The sequence below is a fragment of the Penicillium canescens genome, assembly GCF_028828765.1.
Source record: "Penicillium canescens strain IBT 15451 chromosome Unknown utg000003l_segment0_segment0, whole genome shotgun sequence".
Taxonomy (NCBI): Eukaryota; Fungi; Ascomycota; class Eurotiomycetes; order Eurotiales; family Aspergillaceae; genus Penicillium; species Penicillium canescens.
In genome coordinates this window covers 1,176,723-1,196,736 of record NW_026703965.1, presented here as the reverse complement: position 1 = coordinate 1,196,736, position 20,014 = coordinate 1,176,723, and the positions used below count along the sequence as shown (strand labels likewise).

The window sequence follows — 20,014 nt, the reverse complement described above, 5'->3', positions numbered from 1 at the left end:
ACGGCGAACGTATATCTCTTGAGTTCGGCATCATCTAGCTCCATGATATCTCTCTCCCGTTGGCGGTTATCCCGTGGTATCGAGGGCTCTTCCTGAGCCTTAGGCACCTGCAGGACCTCGTCATCCGCCTTCTCCGGATCAAGGTAGTCCCATACATCTTCTGCAACAGCCGCTGACTTGATATGGCCTATCCAGACCCTCCACTGCGCTTCTGATTGAAGCTTTTGGTCAAGCGGGACCTGCATCAGATCTTCCCTCGTGATATCGGACATCTTCGCACAAGATGTAGCTCAGATACTCAGATTCTCCTCTTATGTCGATTCCAAAGGCGGCTTTTCTTTGGTGCGGATCTTCGTGCGCTGAACGTAAGAGCTCACAAGAGGTGACTGTCGTTCAGGGGTATCCGACCGAGCGCTTCAGGGGGTTCGTAGACTGCAAGATACAGTGCAAGGTCGTCTAATATCTCTCAGACAGTCTGGCAACCGGGCTCATAACTGTCAGGATGAGGAATTAATGTACTGGCTAGTACTGCACATGTCCAATAGAATCTGATGATTGATTGAAGGTGTGTAGATCGGTTCAGCGATCTCTGGAGTCTACTGTCCGTGCTCTGGCGTGTTATGACACCGTATCCGAATTTAGCCCGAATACCATACAAATACTAGGGGAAATTGGGTGAACGATGAACAAGCCTATCCCAAAAGGCCATAGCGGTATTTGACCGCTCCTTTAGTTTGTCATTTGTTACTCCGCATGCACTAGGCGAAGATGCATCTATAGCGGTGTCGTAAAATGTTAGATCGCCTTTGCAAGCATTTGACTCAGAGCATGGGCCGCTGTAACCGTAGCTTGTAGGAGTTGCTGTTTTCGCAGAATATAGACCTTGATCTTGACCTGGAGCTGGAAGAGCCGTAGGACTTGAGTCTAAAGAAAACGAAGAGAGATGCCTTGATATGTGACGCTCGAATACTCTGGCATCAGACAAGGAATAAACAGCCTGTTTTGTCTGCTGGGCTGCAATTCTGATAGCTGGGGAGCTTGTTGGGATGACAGTAATAGTGTACGTCACATGAGTCGTGCTCCGAATAAAATCAGTGGGAGCTCCTGATGCCTCCAAACAGAGGTCTAGCGGAGCGGCGGCGACGTAAGTCCCGCTACAGAGGGCGATGAGAAAATTGGTTAATATCATTCTTTGCTTCTTGGAATAAACTTATAAGCGGCTGCTCTCAGGATTTGCAAGCTAGGCGCAACTCGTATACCGAATAGTCAAAAGCAAAGTCTTACTCGACCTTTATAATCGCTTGCGGAACTCACTGCATAGTCTTTGGTGCAGGCATGAGGTTGTGGGAAAACCTCATTATTTAGTCGCTCTTTGTCCTAAATGAAAGGGCGGCACAAGAAACCCAAAGCGGGCAGTGCCGATCAAAAGCATCAACAAAGAAGACAGTATATGAGCATTAATGGTTTTTATGCTATCTGAGCAGTTTTATTGAAGACTCTAAGCCTAAAAACAGCTAGACAAAAATACCCGTGAAGCACAAATAGATGGTCACTACATTCCACTATGTCGCTACTTGCCTTGAGCACTAAAGGCTAGACCTCCATCACTATGGTAGCTTTCCGTTCTTGTAAATATAATTCCACATCATCGTTTTCGTTTCCTTTCACATATGTTCTTTGGTAGTCAGCCCCTAATTGTGCCTTCCTGTTGGAAGAAAAAACGGCATTTAACAGTTGCACACGTTCTCAGGTGATCGACCTTGTAGGAAGATATCAACCATACACTCGGGAGCAGATGACTTTGCAAGGCTCTCCAGTATATGGACCAATGAAGTCACAGTCATACTGGACAGCTTGACCAATGCGAACAGTATCATCAACTCCAGGTAAGGAAGCTTTCTTCGTCATTGGATAATGTGATTCCTGCTTTTTCCCAAGCGGAATATTGCCGATGTCATGTGGCACTGGATCATTTAAGAGACAACAAGACTCCCAATCCTCCGATGGCTCAGTCAATCCAGTGGCCGAAATAAGGTTCTGATATGGGTGTTGTGACAGAGGCAGAGCAGGCAATTTTTCCCGAGGACAATTAATGCTGTGCTCTATTTGATTCGAAGATATCCAGTGCGGTAGCAGGATGCTGTCATCAGGAATAGTGGGATTCGCACAATCATATTTGAGCGTATCCCAAGTCTTCCAAATATTTTGCTCCGTCAAGGTTGGGCCAAGGTCTAAATCCGGTTCGATTTGAGGTAGAGTGTCGAGAATGTTTGAGAAATGTGGACTTCGGCAAAGATATGAGCCTGAAAGAGGATTATCACCAGCAGACAGACGGCATCGAAATATTTCAGCGGTCCCATCTGCCCAGCGTTCGGCCTGGGAAGGCGAGGGCGAACAAGGCAAGACCATATCCGCTGGATTGCAGACCAGCGTAGCTTCAGCGATGTGCGCTGACCATAGTAGTGTATTAGCCTTCAGGTAAAAGCGTTTAACCACAAGAATAAAATCCTACCATTGAAAGTATTGTCATCCCCAAGCCAGATCAAGGGCATCTGAGGCGATAATGGCCACTGAATAGGGCCTTGAGATACTAAAGGGTGCATATCGCTCTGGAAGTTGTCTAGTGTGTCCTGACAAACATTACTGTCGGCATAATACGATAGGTTATCGATAAAGCATAGAGTTTCGAAGTAGTCCCCTGTATCGGCGGGCAAAGAAAATTGCGGAGAACCTGGAAGCGAAGCAAACTGTGTATCGGACTCTGGTGGCGGAGTAGATTCTGATGGAGGAATAAACTCCGAAGTCAACATCGACATGCTCAGATAGCGCTCCTGATCTCTGTCTCCAAAGGTTTCTGTGCACATGATAAAGCGCAACAACATGAGGCGGTATCCAATGACATGAAAGGGATGCAATACGTCACATAAATCCCTGTGGCAAGACGTGGAAAGTAAGAAAGGTGATACTAATCATTAAAAGTCAGCAAAAATATTGAGAAAGGAAGAGATCGAACAGGTCAAAATTGCAAGGAAACATGTGAATTAACCCATGGATAGCGGTATTTATTTGATTTGACCAATTGAAGTGGTTCTTTTGGCTCCCAGGAGCAAGGTTGGAGCAAAGTTATACTCCCTGTCATTAAATCAACCTACCTTTAAATTTGTGTTTCAACGATTGCTAACCAATGAATTTCCGTTGGATACGCTGTTCCCAAGAGCGTTAAATCCGTCCAGCCTACCGATGACTCCTAGGGCTTATTCGTTCTCGTCCAGTTCGCTAAGTAATTCGCGCTTTGCAAAGCCCCCTCAGAACATGCTGAGCAAACAAATCAATGCAGTTCTTGGCGAGTATGTACTGCTTATCCGGCGACTGATTATGCTGTGTTCCAGCCGCGTGTTGAATCATTTTTGTCTCAATAATAATAGTACTGGCGCAATCAATCACACTAGCGTGGAGAAGCGGAAAGCACTAATTAGAGGTACAGTGGCATCCACGAGGCTTGGGATTATATTATGATCGCCCATCACATTGCTCCCGATCTTGCTCCGTAAGTATTTGTGCGTGGTTTCTGTTAGCATTATCCTATGTATGTGTTCATTGCCACTGAGCTTCGCCATTGTTTTCGTACGATTACTGTCACCTGTACTATTGCATCTAAAACTTTTCTCTGAGGGTTTTGTTAACAGTTACCTTCGGAAATTACAGAGCCATGTAGCTTAGACCCAAAGAAAAGTGAAAAGAACCCCCCAAAACCCCAACACAAAAAAAGAAAGTAAAAAAAGGGACAATGATAGATAGCCAAATAGGCTAGTTCATGGTGACAGGACAGGCAAGTCTACAAAGTAGACGCACCCTGGTTTGTGACAATAGGTAGCATATGCCGGTTATAATCCAAGTCCAACAGTCATTGGTTTAATCATATACTGTTCTTTGCCACCTGTTGAATCTCGGACCGTTGATCCCAGGACAAGATTACGGTTATAATCAGCGTCAGGATCTGCCGCTTCGTGCCGTTTATTCTACACTGTCTAGCATTCGCTAGTCACTTTCGGACCGTGATGACATCCAAACAGAGTAAGCTTCTCTTGAAAGAATATCTTTTCTGGGGATACTAACGACTAGAAGATCGTACTCTGTCTATAATCACCAATCACAAAGCTTTTAGATGCTCCCACGGCGATCTCCCACCGAGAGAGGAAAAATGCAGTTCCTGCTATGGTGTTGGTAACCCCCAGATCATCAAACACAACATGGTTCGTCATGTGGTATTCTATAAATGGTTATCGGAGTCTTTCGAACATGAGGAGACCTCCAAGGGGGAAGTAGTCATCGAATCAGTCGAGCAGGCGACGTGGCAGTCGGTGAGAAGAGTGAAGCTGTAAGGGTGGGATGAACAGAAGACAGACACAGGGATAATTGGTGTATCCAGAACCCGCGAAAGTTTACCGTCAAAACATACTAGTCAAGAGACCAGTGACCTCTTGATTAAAACAATGATATCATTCCAGGCTGCAAGCACCTACGAAAAAGGGATATCAACCACCTCGTAACCTACTCACTCTAAAATCAGGCAAACAGTGTTCTTTAGGCTAGATTACGGAAATTGCATGATCGTCATGTATAAAAAAAAGGAAACACGGCCTGTTCCGTTATATCATGAACTCAATCTGGAAATAATATCTGTATAGTGCCGCATGATTGGAAACCCCAAGCTAATTATTGAGGCTTAGAGTGTGTTTCACTTAGATCTTGAGCAAACCTCATTGCGTTCGTGAACATTGCGTGCGGTTGTACGAGTAAACTTGCTGCCACATAGGGTGCAGGAGACTTTGTCGCTTTCGCCGTGTCGTTCTCGTTGGTGACGGAGAAGATTGCTGAAATTCGAGTAGACGCGGCCTTTACAATCACCCTCCCAGCATACATTGGCAGTCTGTCGTTTTTCCTTCGATTGCCGGATAAGAGCAATATCTTTAGAGGGCAGCTGAGAATTGATCCCGATATTGGAATGGATGCTACCATGACCACGAGAATCTGAAGGCTGGTGTAGAAAATGGTGATCAAAATTGTCTCTCTGGCTTTGACACACCACAGTACTGGCTTCAGGTAGGACAGGTAGTGGGATAGCTGGGGACCAAGCACTTGGAACTGTCCGGTCGGGGAGGTTTTTATTAGAAAGCCTCACTGTAGGTTGAGGCTCGTAGCCAAAGGTATGCATCGGCTGCGAATAGTCTGCCGCTCCACTGGTCACCGCGAAGGGTGCATGAAAGTTGGTGAATGGATAACTCCTGTGATATTGTAAGTTGAATGCAATCTCATGAAACTTACTCTACTCACATGTCGATGGGTAATCTAGATGAAGTCAGAGCACTGGCAGCCAAAGATATATTTGTAGATAGAAAAGTACTGACAAAGATTGCCTTTGGCCAAAGCCGTGTTGGTGTTCGGGTTCTCGACAGGAGCTGGAGCAGTGAACTGAGAGTCGAGGGGACTCAAATTGCGAATGCAAATAGTTTGGCAGAGAGGGCCAAGGAGGGCCTGCAGGTTTCAGTAGTGGCTCGAAATACAGTGGTTAAGGTCTTACCAGGGATGCGAGAATTATGTGACGCTGCCACAAGTGTTGGTTCAGCAGCACTGGCGCTGGCGAGCGAATGTCATCAGCATGCGCTCCAAAGGGACAGAAAATCAGCTGCCACTCCTTACTTTGTAGGAACTGCCATTGCCACTTCGTCAAAAGCAATTGTCGCTGGGCGAGTGCCTGAACGCATGAGCGAATTGTGTCGTTTGGTCCCAAGATATATTCCAAATAGCTAATAACGAGAAAATATAACGGAGGTGTTAAGTGGATTCAGGACGAAATTAGTCGGAGATTGGGTCCTCAGACATGCAGGTTGGAAAGACACACGGAGGAGAAGGGCACTGGATTTAAATATAAACTCCTTCGGTATTGTCGCCAACTCGGTGAGCTTTACCATAACTGGATTTGGTCTCCACCTCGCCTATAACGCAAAAGTACGTAAGTTACAAGTTAGGATACTGTGGAGCATCCTGTGGCTAGCATGAGACCATACAATACCCCTGCTTAGCTGAATGGGTCTTGGTAAGAGCACTGACCGTCGATCCAATTTTCTGAATGGGAGTTCCACTCCGCAATAGCACACTCTCTTTCTACTGACAAGCCCGTCGAAACTTTACAAAAGCTCTGCTGCCCCAGGGGGAGCCTTTTAGAATCAGAGACTTTCCTTGATAGAGTAACTAGCTCTTCGGCCTATGGGTGTGAGTTCCCAGAACAACAACTGTCATGAGAGAGCGATATTGACCACCGATAGCTCAGTCACCGGTCTGTTTGCAACAATGAACGAGCAGATGCCTGACGTGAATGAATATGCCGGATCTCTTATTAAAGCGGTCGTTGGATATACTGGTACTCAAGACAAGCTTACCACTATCGTTTGCATGACCTGCGGGGAAAACTTCACGTCTTCTTTTCCTGATGTGAACGGAACTGTCCCATGTGGGAACCTCAGAATGTGGGAGTGGGCCTATCCTTATGGCGGTGACATTTATGTTTATATGAGCTGTTATAAATGCTCAACGGAATATTCGCAGCAAACCATGGATCAAAACATGGTTTTGGAATTGACAACAGCAATGACAGAGAAGTTGTCGGAGTCCAATCCTGAGCCAGCACTGAACCCTTATCTTTACAAGACAGTCATCGCAATATGGGGTGTTGACGCGAAGGCCGTTACTGTTCTACGAGACCTGCATGACCGAACTTGATATTGAGAACAGGACGGGTATCGAGACTAGAAACCCTGTGAACTTGTTGAAACAAATATAAAGCCAAGAAATCATTCGAATATACCCTCCTCCTATATCATTGGGCTTTTGAGTCGCCGGTTATGTACCCCATTGGATAGATATCTGTCTCCGCAAATGGGTTATGGTGGTAACCGATTCTGTCCCCTGATCTCTTTCGACCAGCCAAGAGAAAGACAAATAATTCGCTTTGTTTTCCATTGCTTCCACCCATATCTCAAGGGTAGGACAATCGTTATTGAGCGAGTCGGGGAGAGGGCTGGGACCGTGGGATTGGGGAACCGAAATGATGCTTTCGAAAGGAGGGTGGTAGGTATTGGTAGCCATGGCGAAGACTGTGCGTAATGTACTTTGGGACGCTTTAATTTTCTCTGATAGAACAAATTGAAAGTATCAGTCATGTTGTAGTCAACAGAAGACGAAAGGCATTGCTCACGACAAAAAAACAGGAAGAGAAACAGACACGGAATACCAAGTAACCATAGTGCCGAGTAGGTTCTTTTCCCCTCTCAGTTTCAGCAGCCTAACTGTTCTTGAGGCTGTCGTGTTCGAGCAAGTTCCGTTAGGTGAAAGGGGCTTCCGCTGCTGTGTGTATACTGAATGACCAGCCAGATTCAGTCGCGTGAAGGCTTGACGCGAGGCACCATGAAGCCTTGATGCTTTGAGCTCTTCGAGATCAGCTAAGCTGGAAGATTATCCTCTCATGCGCGAAGCTTCCATTGTACACGAGAACATGCTTCTGTTAGCTCAAGGTTTCTTAGGAACAAAGCAATCGACGGGAAAGACAATCAGTTTGGTTGAGATGGCGCAAAGCAGAAACCTGAATCTTACCTGAAGAGGACGGAGGGCAAAGACTCCTCAAGGTGCTGTGTCTTCTTCAGTGGCTGAAAGTAACACAGGGCTTGGTGGGATGGATTGAGTAATCCGAGATCAGGTGCTGAAGGGGGCAGCCTGAGTTAGCCGGAACACCTTTCGTCCGTCCCGATCCAGACCTTTACCCACGCAAGAGATTGATTGCAAAGATGCAGGGCTGACAAACTTGACGATGGATGTATCATGCAAGCATTTCATCGCAACCAGTTCACACAATGGCAAGCTCACGTGTGAGAAGGCATGCGCAATCAATACTGTGGACAACATGGCGGCACATGGAGCGTACTGTACCACCTCAACTCATACTACTTACGCCCATACACAAAGCATTCTTCGCAGAGGTGCTTCTTTCTTTCAGTACAGCTTCCTTTTGCATACTGCCCACTGTCTCTGGTCTTGATTGTGAGATGAAACATGGGTCCAGACCCCTCTGGCTTAATCACGACCGCATCAAACCAGTTTCAGAGTGAGCTGTGTACCTCCTGGTCAACTTTTCTATCATACTGACATCCAACTATACATAGCCCGCAATATCCAGCCTCGCGAAAAATCTCTCCGCGTCGAGTCCTCCCATTGATGTCGAGAAGCCGTGCTCCTCCGAAATAATCTCCGCTTCAAATCAAGCCCCTTTCACGATACCAAAAGAGCCTCGCTTGCCAATAACAGGTGGCCCTCAGCTTTCCTTGAAAAGCGAATTGGTGGTCTCATTGATGTACAGGTGGTGTACCGGCGCAGGATAGCCTATGAGCTTCCTCGGGGAAAGCGCAACAATCATCGAAAAACATACAATTCAACAAGTCGGTTTCCGCTTTCTTCGCGAACCCTTTGATACAATGGGCATGCAAATTACCAGCCAGAGAGAATCAGAGGGGCGCATTTCCACCCGTTGATCAAACTCGCATGGTGGCATTTACACATGATCATTCTGGGGTGAGTTACAGTTACAGTGAGGTGGAATCATAGCTGTGTGGCAAGGTCGTTAGATAAAAAGAAAAAAGACCACCCTTGAATCTACTCTTTTCAGCCAAGGGATGACATAAAGGAGGCTATAGCAACTGTGTTGATATGAAGCGTCTAATCTTTCGTCTTTGACCGAAGTCATAACACCAACCCCCCGGGTCGTCCGAATAGGAGCGTCAGTTTGGCAAGTAGACTATGACAGAAGCATAATTGAACGCGAAGAAGTAACATTGTAGAATTGCAAACCAAATTGTTTCAGTCTTTCTGTTCCAAGTATGTTCCCCATTTGTCACATTATAAGCCAGCCATAAGTCATTGAAACGTGTCTCGGACTCTAGGTTAAAATATTGTGTTCCCTGCGTTATTATTCTGAATCAGTTCTGATATTCACAGAAGTGGACCAAACGTACGTACTGTTCCAGCTCCTCCATTTCACGTAGGAGTAAGAGCTTTTCTACCTCATGGATATCTTCGACCTCTATACCAGGTGACCACAGAGCTTCGCGGAGCTTCAGGAACGGAAGCTTTGCGCCTTGGCTTCCTTGTAATATGTAACAAAGCGCCCCGCGGGTATCTGAGACAATCAGTCCCAAATTCGGAAAATGTATATCCAACTCACGTACCGTGTTCCTCCAACCCCATTAAAGTGAGGCCGGTTGATGACGTAGTTGGCAGTAGCGGGCCCATCACCCCCATCCAGAGTTTCAGGATATATGCACATGTCTTTAGGTCCAAGCTTTTTAGGACTTGAAGATAAAAATACTCTCGGAAACGAGTGCCATTCGATCTAAATCTTGTCAGTATACTCCTCAATGCCTCACATTCATCCGCCGAAAGCCGGCCATTGACCCATGAGAAGGTTATCCCCTCTGAATTGCGATTGTTGGGGTTAGGTGATGGCAGCCGGTTTTTCTTAATTGGTCGCACAAAATGGAGGTTCGGCTCGTTGGGGTGGAAGGGAACAGAGCCGGTAGCTTTCTCATTCCATTGTCTCCTGTATAAATCAGGTGTTAGCTATATCATGGTAAAGAAAGCTGTTTTCTTACTTATTCTGCGGGTGTTCCTCAACTATTATCATCTTTCGTGAGGGAATCTGCACACCGCTGGAATTTGCCATGTGAATTGAGGCTGCAATGGAGTGGTTTGTGGACATTGTGTGGGCGTGCCCGTCGGACTCCTGAAACCTAGTACCCGTGCCATCACAAAGAGAATTGCCAACCGCCTCGACCTGGGAGGAGATATGACGTGCTTCAATGTAATTATGTTGTTGGACATTGAACGGTAAACTGCTGAGTTGATTCGACGCGGTAATAGATGAATATGTCTCAGCTGGAGATCTGGTGTTCTCCGAATATACCCATGTATATGGCCCAGAGGCAGGGTAGACCTGATGAAAAGGCCAGTCTCCGTTGTTCGTCATGATCTCAAGGCATTCAAACCCTGAGATAATTCAGAATGGAATCCAAGTCAGGACAGCAGATCTCCCCCGGTGGGAAGCCAGAGAGCAGGTGCGTTAACGTTTTGGAAAGCCAATATATTCGGCTATATCGGACTTGACGCGCACGCTAAAGGTCACGACTAAGTCGAATCAGAAGTGAGACTCGCCTCTTGAATCCCTTAACAGATGTTATAACTGCTTTGGGTCAAGGTCTGAACCCTGTGGTGGTTCTCAAAACAGAAGAGGGTAAAGTGGGAAGGCCAATGGCTGTCCTAGGCCTCTTCACGAAGGTAGGTTATCAAATGGCTGAACAAAATAAATCGACTCAGGATCACATTCCAAAGGTTTCAACGCCGATGGGAAGGAAGCATGGCGAGGTTTGCTCCTGTAATAAACTGGTGGCTAGGGATAGGAAGACAGATCAATACCGCCTATTTCTTGGTCACGGGGCACCGGATATCGCTCCTTTTCTACATGCGGAGGGGTCTGCCTGGCTAGCCTACCATGCGCCATTGCCGCTCTCATATTATTTGCGCAATATTTTTCATTCAAATCCTGCGCGAGACGCTTGTGAGTCTAGGCGCGCCATGACCCAAGCTCCAAAGTTACAAGGGCACAGGTCAACCCCTGCCTGCATTAGCGCGAATACGAGGCCTTTCAATACGTCGAGCTCTCATACTTTTGAACAATAGCGCACTGCTTCCCTTGGCGCTTTGAGGTTGATTGACCAAGGAAGCGGACTAGTGGTAGCTTCGTGGCAATGCTTTTCAAGGTTTATATCCTTTAAAGCGCGGCATTTATTGAACGCAGAGAGACAGGTTTACTTCGGATGAAAAATGTCAAAGGCAATACTACCATCTTCTGCCGCTCCATTTGCGCCCCGAACGTACCCCAGTGTGGTCCTGGATTACAAAATCCCGCAGTGGTTGACGGCAACGCTTAAGCGAGTGAGACCGGCCGGGCGAAGCCTGAAAAGCCTTAAACAGCATACCGAGAGTCTGGCCAAGATACTATCAGCAGAGAGTGCAATCTGGGCGTTGTGTTCGGTGATGTTGGGAAGCCCGCCTGGGATGATCCACATCGAGGCATATGTCGTGCATGTCGACATGGTCTTTCGGAACGAGGTGTCTTTTAAGCTAACCGAAGAGACGCTCGATGCCCTGGAAAGCTTCCATAAAGAGTTCCAACTGGCTGTCACAGCTTCTTACGCCGGGAACTGGCCTGGAAAGGAAGCTCAGCTGAAGAACTTACAGAAAGACTTTGTCCAAGCCGTCAATATGTTCGTGTACCGGACTAACGCCGAGGCTTTGGATGAACTGGAGGATGATGGCTCTGGAGAGTTACTCTGTGGCAGCAGTGAGGATGCCAAGGCAGCAATTTCCCGTCTTTTTGTGCCAATGATGCCTCCACCGCATGCTGTACATTTCCTATGCCCAGTAGTTCCTTATCTCGATGGGACTAAGCCAAGCGCACACAGACCTATCCATCTGTTCGAGAAAGACATGTTACGGAGTACTCAACCAGGTATTCGCACGTCGAATACCAAGGACCATCACAATACAGGGCTGGGTGATGGTTTGGACATCATTGATGCTGCATTTTCGCCGATAGATCTGGTTGGCGGCCCGCTCTTCACTGGCGAACCCGTCCCAGATATCCATCCGATTTCTCATATGCCGATGTATCGCTCAATCACGGCAGCAAATGTGGAGCCTTTTGGTGGAAGTCCCTCTTCCTTTCGTTGATTTGGGCTGAATGTCGCAAGATATCTCTGCTGCTTGTCTCAGACGTCTTTTATATATACCAAAAAATGATGGGTTTCCATCGGGGCATGAATAGAGAGCGGGCCACTGGAATGAATTGGAGGCGTTCCTAGAAAGACAAAACGAAACCGTGGAATAAGAGGAGCTCTATTCGGAGATATCTGATGCAGAAGAGGAGGAGGTTAATGTGTTCGTGTTTTTGTGGTGAGGTGGTATCCTGAGTGTATATTTGCAAACTTAGCAACTTCTTGGTGTACTTAATATCAATTGAGGCCTTGAAGTCAAACTGCCTTTTTGTATCGCGATCGGAATCCATTTTAGAAAGTTGGCTTTAACCATAACTGGTGCTTTATCGTCACGCCACGTTCGTACGAGTAATGTTGCTGCTCGTATTGAAAATGCCCTTTACTTTATTAGAACGGGACAGGGAGTGTGTAGAATGCTTACCTACACGCAGTAATGAGCAGCAGAGCTGGTAGTTGTAGTTAGTAAATGGCGTCTGCGGTGGTAAATTGGAGACATACCCTTCTTTAATGATCACCCTTGGTTGTCCCAGGACCGGGTCCTCTTTCAAGCTATCGGCCACGCATGGCTTCCATAGCCACGGATGTATCGCTCTCTCAGTCTCAACAAATATATTTTCTTTCAACTTCACCCGATGAGTAAAGATATCGCTTCTACTCTTCATTAACATGGTTTGAACTTGTCGACAGCAAATAAACTTACATTGGCACTCCCTGCAACGACCATACTTGCCATTCTATACAAAATGGGTCTTTGAAGTCAGCCACAGATTTTGTCTGTGTCTGACCATCCTCAACATGAATGACACGATAGGACGGTTTAGCAACAGCCTGAGACTGGCCATTCCGGGAAATATCCGGAAAAACATTGGTGTTCTGGGCTTGGGGCTTGGGGCTTGAAAATAGTCTGAACCATTGGTTTGAGTGGCCCGCTTGGCGAAGTGAGCTCATCTTGGTGAGACGTGATGATGTGGCACTTCAGTGCATCTTTTCTAGAAAATGCCCACCTACGCGGGCCACACAGGCAAATGAATGGTTTTTCTCTGGTGTCTGATATTGATCGAGTCAGTATAACAAAAGATTTGGACAATTGGCAATTACTTACGGATGCGAATGTGACGCCTCAAACCTGAGTGTGTTCCGAAACACTTGCTACATTTCACACAGGTGTGCGCCATTTCTCCACGGCGTCTCTTCAATTGCGTTGAAGAGGATGGCCCAAGAGGCTGCACAGAGGTAGGCTGCGGACTAGTTGACTTTAGAGTCGCGCCAGGGCTTGAAGTCCGTGAAACCCTACGGATATCTCCTGAGGGGTTTTGGGAAACAGGTGGCATTTCTTTCAAGAAGTCAGTATAAAGTCCCGAGTTCCGCTACTCATAAGGCTGACCATGTTCAGTTATCAGTGCGCTGTGAAGAGACAGGCCAATTGGACGGTATTGATGCGAGTTGGCAAGATTGAAAGCTGTGCCGAAACTTCTATCTATTGGTGGTGGATGGTAGTAAATTGGGTAGTAGTAAATTGGGTAGTGTACCGGCGGATACGTGATTTGTGGAATGTTGGAACTGGGTAGGGTTGATGGGTTCCCTTCATTTTTCGCGAGCATCAGTCTCTGTAAACGTTCCTTCTGGAACCTCAATGGGGGATTGTGAAGGAACTCCCTACCGGGGTTGAGAAAAGCAGCGCTTTGGTATGGATGATGATGCGTCTCAGTCCGGTGCCTATTTGCATCGGATACAAACCAGTTGCCATTGGCATTGAGACCCGGCATACTATCTGGCAGTAGTGGGGCAAAATTTGACGGAGGAAAATTCATGGTCAACCGGATATGAATCTATGAAATCCTTCCAGGCAGAGTGACTGTAACTCAACCGGCTGTAAACTGGTTGGAAGGGGCAATATAAGTTGCTCCATAGAAAAGAAAAAGGAGTGCCCGGGATGATATACAAATATATTTGAGATCATGTAAACGATCAATGCGCAGACTCCATTAGATAATGCACACTTAAATATTGGGAGACTGCACACAAGACCAGATGGGAATAGATGTGTGGTGTGCGTTGCGTCTGCATGAACTCATCGTGGAAATGATGGACTTGACCTAGCCCCTCAGTTGGGCGGAAGGGGCGTGTGAAAGGAAGGGAGGAGGTGGCTCGGTGGCGGGTCCTCATTTCTTACAAGTGTTCCCGGCGTCAATAGTGGCAACAGAATCCCTCCGCCTGGTTGTCCTTTCCCACAGTTCCCCTCATGATTTAATTCGATGAAGTATGCTGTATTGAAAATTTGTGTAATTACGGAGCTGATACCAAGGGTCCCCAGTAACCGCTTTGTGGAGCCTTCGTTCGTTCCACCGTACCGTTCCAGATACTGAGACAGTTTCCTGGGAACCTGATTACGGTGCCTTGCTGATCCTCGCGTCAACGCTCGGCTGGGCCAGTCGAGATATTGAGCCCCACACAACTAGGTTTGGAGCAATGTGATCGTTCTGGCGCTCTGCTTTGCCTATGATCTATTCTTATGACTACTGGCACTCTCGCAGAGCTGACAGGGGTGTCTGAATTCTCCAGGGGCATTTGGGGCTATCCAATTTGACCCAATGATTTGGGTTCCATCGAATTGGAATCAAGCCGTAAATATAGGTTCTCGAATAGTCCAGGACTTCAGGCGTACTATAGATGATGTACAAATAGCGCAGAAGTGCTCATGCATCTTTCCTCAGTGATTGCCATCATTGAAACTTCTTTCTCTACACTAAATCCTTCCTGCCATGGCGGTGGAACGGTCCTCTGAGGTAAGGCTTCCGACCCATCTCCACGACTGGGCGCTAAAACTTCGAAGCACACGTCGCTACATTTCGTGGTTCTGCATATGCCACAAACCCCATTAAAAGCCCTTTGTGGATTGTGTTTGAGCGAAGTGGAGCTAGCAGAACCAGAGTTGCTTAAACTGAAGTCCGAGGCTTCCAATCTCATCAACATTTGTCAAGCCCTCAAAAAAGACAACCCTGACGAGACGACGCTCCAGAATTTGGCCCGCAACCAGATACTGGAAATCCACACGCAAGAAATGGTTGGACATTTTACAGGCAGAGCCCAAAAAATGCTGTCACTCGTCGCTTGGTACTTTGACCCGCTGTTCGCATCAATCACCAGTGGGCTTCTTCGGTTTTTATCTCGCCCCGGTGAGCAACTATACAACGTTTGCACGCATATATATCCACATTGCAACTTTTCTAAAACCTTCGAACATTTTGAGGAGACGCTTAGGCTTTTTTGGAACGGCTGCCGCTGCTTGTGCTCAACGGCCTTGAAAGGTTAGATTTAGAGGTTTGACATCATCTTGGGATGCTTTGGGAAATGCACACTATTTTGGAAATAAGTGTCACTTCCATGGTCACCAGAAATGGGCGTTAAAAACAGCTAAGAAATGAATAGTTGTCGTTTTGTATAATAGTACTATATCACATGCATTATTTTACGGGTTTTCCCTTCCTCCGGCATACATGTCCTTCGGTTGTATCCACTCAAGAGTTAACGTATTTCACATGCGAGCGGCCCACCCCAAAACACCATAGTAAATGCGATAGATTACAGCTTTATATCTCAACAACAATGGCCTATAGGTATTTTTCATTTTAGCAGAATGTTTTTTAGGTGATATCTAGCCTCTTTAGGGAGCTTGGAGATTTTCTATGTCTTCATGATATATATATTTGTAACTCATGGCAGTGTAATTTTCAGTAATTTTTGAAATGATGATAATATGGCTTTATGATTTCCTTGAAATTGAAACACAGTGCTAATAAGTCTTATCAATAGCTATTGGTAAATAATGAAATATAATTAAGACGTGGTTGTTGAGATAAAAGTATAGAATATATCGCATTTACTATAGTGTTTTGGGGTAGGCGTCTCGCTTGGGTGGGCGGCTCGCATGTGAAATGCGTTATCACTAATTTGCCTGGCATTCCAGGTTTATATTGTGCGATTTCTATACGCTGCCTAAGTAAATGACACGGCTTCTGTCTAATTCTCCCGATGTTCCGCATATGGACATATGTGGGAAGCTGGTAATTCATCATCACAAACCACCAAGTATGGGAGATGTCTTCATCCCCATCAGGATCCGTATGCTGGTAAATAGTCTGGTAATGATGAGTTCTAGCTTTACATAACCTTGGGTGGAGCAGATCTTACCTTACAATTGGCAGTCTGTCAAAAGATTTATGAGACGGTAGAAGTCTCCATGGTACAACTGTTGCTTTGGAGTCGACCTCTTCCTGGCCTGTTGCGGTGCATATCACGCACGTGGCGATTCGCATTGCTGCGGACAGAGAAAGATTTGCCACATCCAACATAAGCGCATCGGAAAGGCTTTACATCAGTGTGGGAACGGGAGTGGATGCGCAGTTGGGATGGGCGTGAAAAAGCACTGTAACATGTACTGCAAACATACGGTTTGTTCTGGTGAGCATCCTTGGGAGGTGCTGTCGCTTGGTTCTGAGTCTGGTGCATGGCTTCGGTCGAATGATGGACCAGTGACACGGTTACAGAGGCTGGAAATCGAAATATCGTGTTTTTCGAAGGATACGAGCAACTATCTGTTGTAGTGCCGCCGAGGACATTGACAGGTGTAGATTGAGGTGCAACACTGGTTATAGATGAGTCCGAAACGCTTGGGGCATAGGAAGGGTTGTCTCCCGAGCCGACCTGGAAAGAAGAGTATTGGTGATGGCTATTGCCGTTGACATGCGGTAGGCTCTCATTGTGGAACACCTTCGGGTTGTGATCTGGGTTTGTTTCACCGACGTGGGGAAAAGGGCGTCTAAAGCTCTCTCGTTTGGCGTGTAGTCGCTTGTAATGGACTCGAAGATTGTCACTGTGTGAGAAGGTGCAGTGGCATTCAGGAATCCAACAGGCAAATGGTTCCTTCTCCAAGTGGCTTTCCTTATGAAGTGTGAGGTGCTTTGGGGTTGTGAAATGCTTTGTGCATCCATGTTCGTCGCATTTGACACCCGACGGCTTGACGATAGAGCCCAGCGTCGCTCCACTTGACCTGGAGAGTGTGGGCCGCTTCTTGCGGTTAAGGTGCTTCAGGTCCTGATGAACGGAGACCTCAAGCCCCCTGTATGGTCGTTGATCTCCGCTAGACGACTCATTTAATGATGCGTCCGTACCAAAATGGGGTTCCAGGTTAAAAAGAGGCTTTGAGAGAATTTGCTGCCCGAATACAGGGTGCTCCGGATTGGAAAAGCAAGGCCCGAACCTTGGAGTATGGGGATAAGTCTCGTCAGGTATGATAGTATGCTGGGTCATGGGATTGTTCGACGGCGTCTGCTGGCACGCTTCGGGTACTGACGTCAAGCTGGAAATGGGTGTCGCCTGGTTTGTGGTACAATGGAATGAGTAGGGAACGCCAAAGACATGCGAGCCTTTAGTAAGACAACCCTCATCTTCGATTGGCGATGAAGCCTGCACAGAACCCCGGTACAGGTCTTGAATACGTAAGGAGAGCCGTTAGCCTTCCTAGAAATGCGATTAAAGCCAAAGAATACGTACAAGGCAATTGGTTCAGTCTCCATAAATGAAGCCTTCGCACCATAATGGCCATTGTGAGTGTCTGTCGGGTTGATGAACTGATGTCGACAATTTGCAAAGATCTGTATAACTCTCGAAAAGGTATCGGCTGCCCATGGCCTCCGCAGAGAATGAAGAAAAGGACTTCTTTTCTTTCTGGTGATTTTAGTCAGTCTGGAAAGACAAAAGCTGCTCCAGGTTCGTTTACCTGCCGTAATTGGCCACCATGGGTCTTTTCGTTCGAAAGGATAGTATTTTGTATCCCCCACTGCCAAAATCCATTGTGCAAGTATGGTCCTGCTGTCTATCGGATCGATGTTGTCGAATATATATTCATAGAGCTCCATCAGCGATACGGGAAACCGGGAAGTCGCCCAATACATCCGCACTATGAGGTTCTCAACCACCCTTTCTATATCCTCGAAGAATTTTTGCCCGAAAGGTAAGTGTGAGCCTAAAGTACAGGGTCAGTGTAGCCTGGTATATGAACGCATCGTGCTCACAATTTACGAGTCTCTCCATCTTTCAGCCGTCGATCAATCTCGGGTGGTAGCAAGCACTTTCTTAATCCAGACCCGCGGCTCAACGTCGTTATATATCCGCAATGTGATGCACAACAGGGGCGGAGAGCAATCGGGCTGTCCGATAATATTTAGCGTCCCTCATTTTACTTTGATCGTCATCACTAAGTACCATTGTCCAACTCCAGGATCGGTTGATCAATTAGAATTGGTTCCGCGATGGGAGGCCAAAGCGAAGTTTTAGTACGACTTCATTAATGTACATAGAAACCTAAGGTTACCGGTCGTCCTTACTGTGGATTCCAACTTCAGGACTTCAGGGCTTGTTGCGGCGTGGTTATTTTTCTTGCCTGAAGCCGATCAGATTGATTTGCTTTTAGACGATAGGGTCACAGCTTCCTATAAATGACCCCTGTAGATACTACTACTACCGCACGAGCACCACCCAAGAGGTCAATGTGTAAAGCACAAGTATGCGGTCGAGAAGGTGAATGATTTCAATTATTCACCAAATGGGAAAGTGGAGCCCCGTAATGATAATTTTGCTCGAAACAAGGTCCAATGGAAAAGATGCGTGGCGTGCAGCTGCGTGAACTGATCACCAGTCTCAGTGAATGATGGACCTAGCCGGACTTGGAAGGAAAGGGAGAGGGGATCTTTTTTACCGGTATTCCGGGCGTCACAAGTGGTATTAAAAGCCACAGACACTCATTCCTTCCCGGCTTTTCCTACCAGCGAAGGAGGTTTTAATTCACTGAAATCTATTGGGGTGAAACGGGCCGTAATTACGAGAGCTTCCAACGTATAAAAACTCGTTTGAGAACGAAGGCACACAGGGCAGGCATATTTCTTGTTTGCTTCCTTGAATATGCCCTCTATAACAGCAAGTCTGTTTTTGTCTTCCGACATTTGTTGGAAAGTCAAGGCCAGACCACAGATCTGTGAAGTAGAAAAAGACTAGGATAAGTCAAGTCTGAAAAAGAGCCTAAGAGATTGAAACGTTTAAATAAATGAGGCACTGTCCCATATGCGACGACCTTATGAGCCTCGATCTGGCACTAAACTGGCGGTGGGGAGACAACGCAGCTAGTGAAGCCTCTCCAATGCTCAGGCGGCCTGTACTGCGCTTGCAGATCTTACAAATTCCTAACTAGGCATATTGGCCTACCGCTGAAGTACAAATCAGACTTAGGTACCACAAATCACCGAATCTGCCATGCCTAGTAGCTAATCTAGGTGCAGGTCTGAAGCACGACGCCTGGCGGCTCCGAGTCCAGCGGTGGAGATGAAACCGAAGCACCCCTGCTGGAGCTTAGACTAAGTTGCTAATATGATTAGCTCTGGAACTAGTAAACCTCGAGTGATCTCCAATGGTTTGATTCTGGTTTTTGAAGTAATCACTAGTTTATAGCTATTCTCGATTACTCGCATACCGAGCTTCCAAGCTTATCCACTCCGTATGCAGAACTTTGCACCTAGCTTGGCGGTTCAGATCCCGGTCCCGTGGGTTTGTTGACTTGTCTCCCTCCAATATCCGATGTGGCTCAATGAACACGGTCTTGCGAGATCCATCGACCATCTTCGCATTGAAAAGCAGATACGCCTGGACCTCTTGGTAGCAATTGAGTTCTCCCATGTAAGTGTCTAGCATTTTGAGGTCGGGCGGCTTTGTAGGGCCGGTGCGTGAATTGGCTAGCAATCTATCCACTTAGCAGTTTCCCTTGGTAGTGACCAAATTTCGATATCTTACTTCTGGAGGGATTGCGAGGCCATTTTGTACAGGTATCTTCGACTGGTGGTTCCACGGAAAGGTATGGTGTTTGGTGGGAGACCCCGGTTGTATAGAAACGCGGGTTAAAGTATAAGATGGGCGAGCTGGCACCGGTGGAGGGTCGGTGACTGTAGGCGTACTGTACACCAGTGGCGGAGGACATGTAGGTAAATTGGATTTATGTACGATTGTATCGTCCTCACCTGGGGGTGGATGGCTTTCCCAGAAGGACTCGGTCGAGATATTTTGTTGGCAGATCGAGAAATGAAATC

At 46.8% G+C, this 20,014-nt stretch overlaps 6 protein-coding genes across 6 annotated transcripts; 1 reads left to right on the top strand and 5 right to left on the bottom strand.

Moving 5' to 3' along the window:
- Positions 1–1,773: 1,773 nt before the first annotated feature.
- On the bottom strand, positions 1,774–2,864 carry N7446_003937 (uncharacterized protein; the record flags this gene model as incomplete). The annotated part of the gene is made up of 2 exons (XM_058512686.1): positions 1,774–2,450; positions 2,513–2,864. The coding sequence occupies 2 exons, from the start codon at positions 2,862–2,864 to the stop codon at positions 1,774–1,776; spliced, it is 1,029 nt and encodes a 342-aa protein (XP_058374015.1).
- A 1,874-nt stretch (positions 2,865–4,738) lies between these two features.
- N7446_003936 (uncharacterized protein) lies at positions 4,739–5,765 on the bottom strand (the record flags this gene model as incomplete). Its single annotated transcript, XM_058512685.1, has 5 exons — positions 4,739–5,285; positions 5,335–5,349; positions 5,405–5,535; positions 5,565–5,637; positions 5,701–5,765. 5 exons carry the CDS (start codon positions 5,763–5,765, stop codon positions 4,739–4,741), a joined length of 831 nt encoding a protein of 276 aa, XP_058374014.1.
- A 3,221-nt stretch (positions 5,766–8,986) lies between these two features.
- On the bottom strand, positions 8,987–9,805 carry N7446_003935 (uncharacterized protein; the record flags this gene model as incomplete). The annotated part of the gene is made up of 4 exons (XM_058512684.1): positions 8,987–9,008; positions 9,067–9,226; positions 9,276–9,646; positions 9,699–9,805. The coding sequence occupies 4 exons, from the start codon at positions 9,803–9,805 to the stop codon at positions 8,987–8,989; spliced, it is 660 nt and encodes a 219-aa protein (XP_058374013.1).
- Positions 9,806–10,926: 1,121 nt separating this feature from the next.
- On the top strand, positions 10,927–11,835 carry N7446_003934 (uncharacterized protein; the record flags this gene model as incomplete). Its single annotated transcript, XM_058512683.1, has 1 exon — positions 10,927–11,835. The coding sequence occupies one exon, from the start codon at positions 10,927–10,929 to the stop codon at positions 11,833–11,835; it is 909 nt and encodes a 302-aa protein (XP_058374012.1).
- Positions 11,836–16,097: 4,262 nt separating this feature from the next.
- On the bottom strand, positions 16,098–17,484 carry N7446_003933 (zinc finger protein; the record flags this gene model as incomplete). Its single annotated transcript, XM_058512682.1, has 2 exons — positions 16,098–17,368; positions 17,433–17,484. The coding sequence occupies 2 exons, from the start codon at positions 17,482–17,484 to the stop codon at positions 16,098–16,100; spliced, it is 1,323 nt and encodes a 440-aa protein (XP_058374011.1).
- A 1,719-nt stretch (positions 17,485–19,203) lies between these two features.
- On the bottom strand, positions 19,204–19,744 carry N7446_003932 (uncharacterized protein; the record flags this gene model as incomplete). Its single annotated transcript, XM_058512681.1, has 3 exons — positions 19,204–19,273; positions 19,405–19,671; positions 19,722–19,744. 3 exons carry the CDS (start codon positions 19,742–19,744, stop codon positions 19,204–19,206), a joined length of 360 nt encoding a protein of 119 aa, XP_058374010.1.
- Between the last annotated feature and the right edge of the window lie 270 nt (positions 19,745–20,014).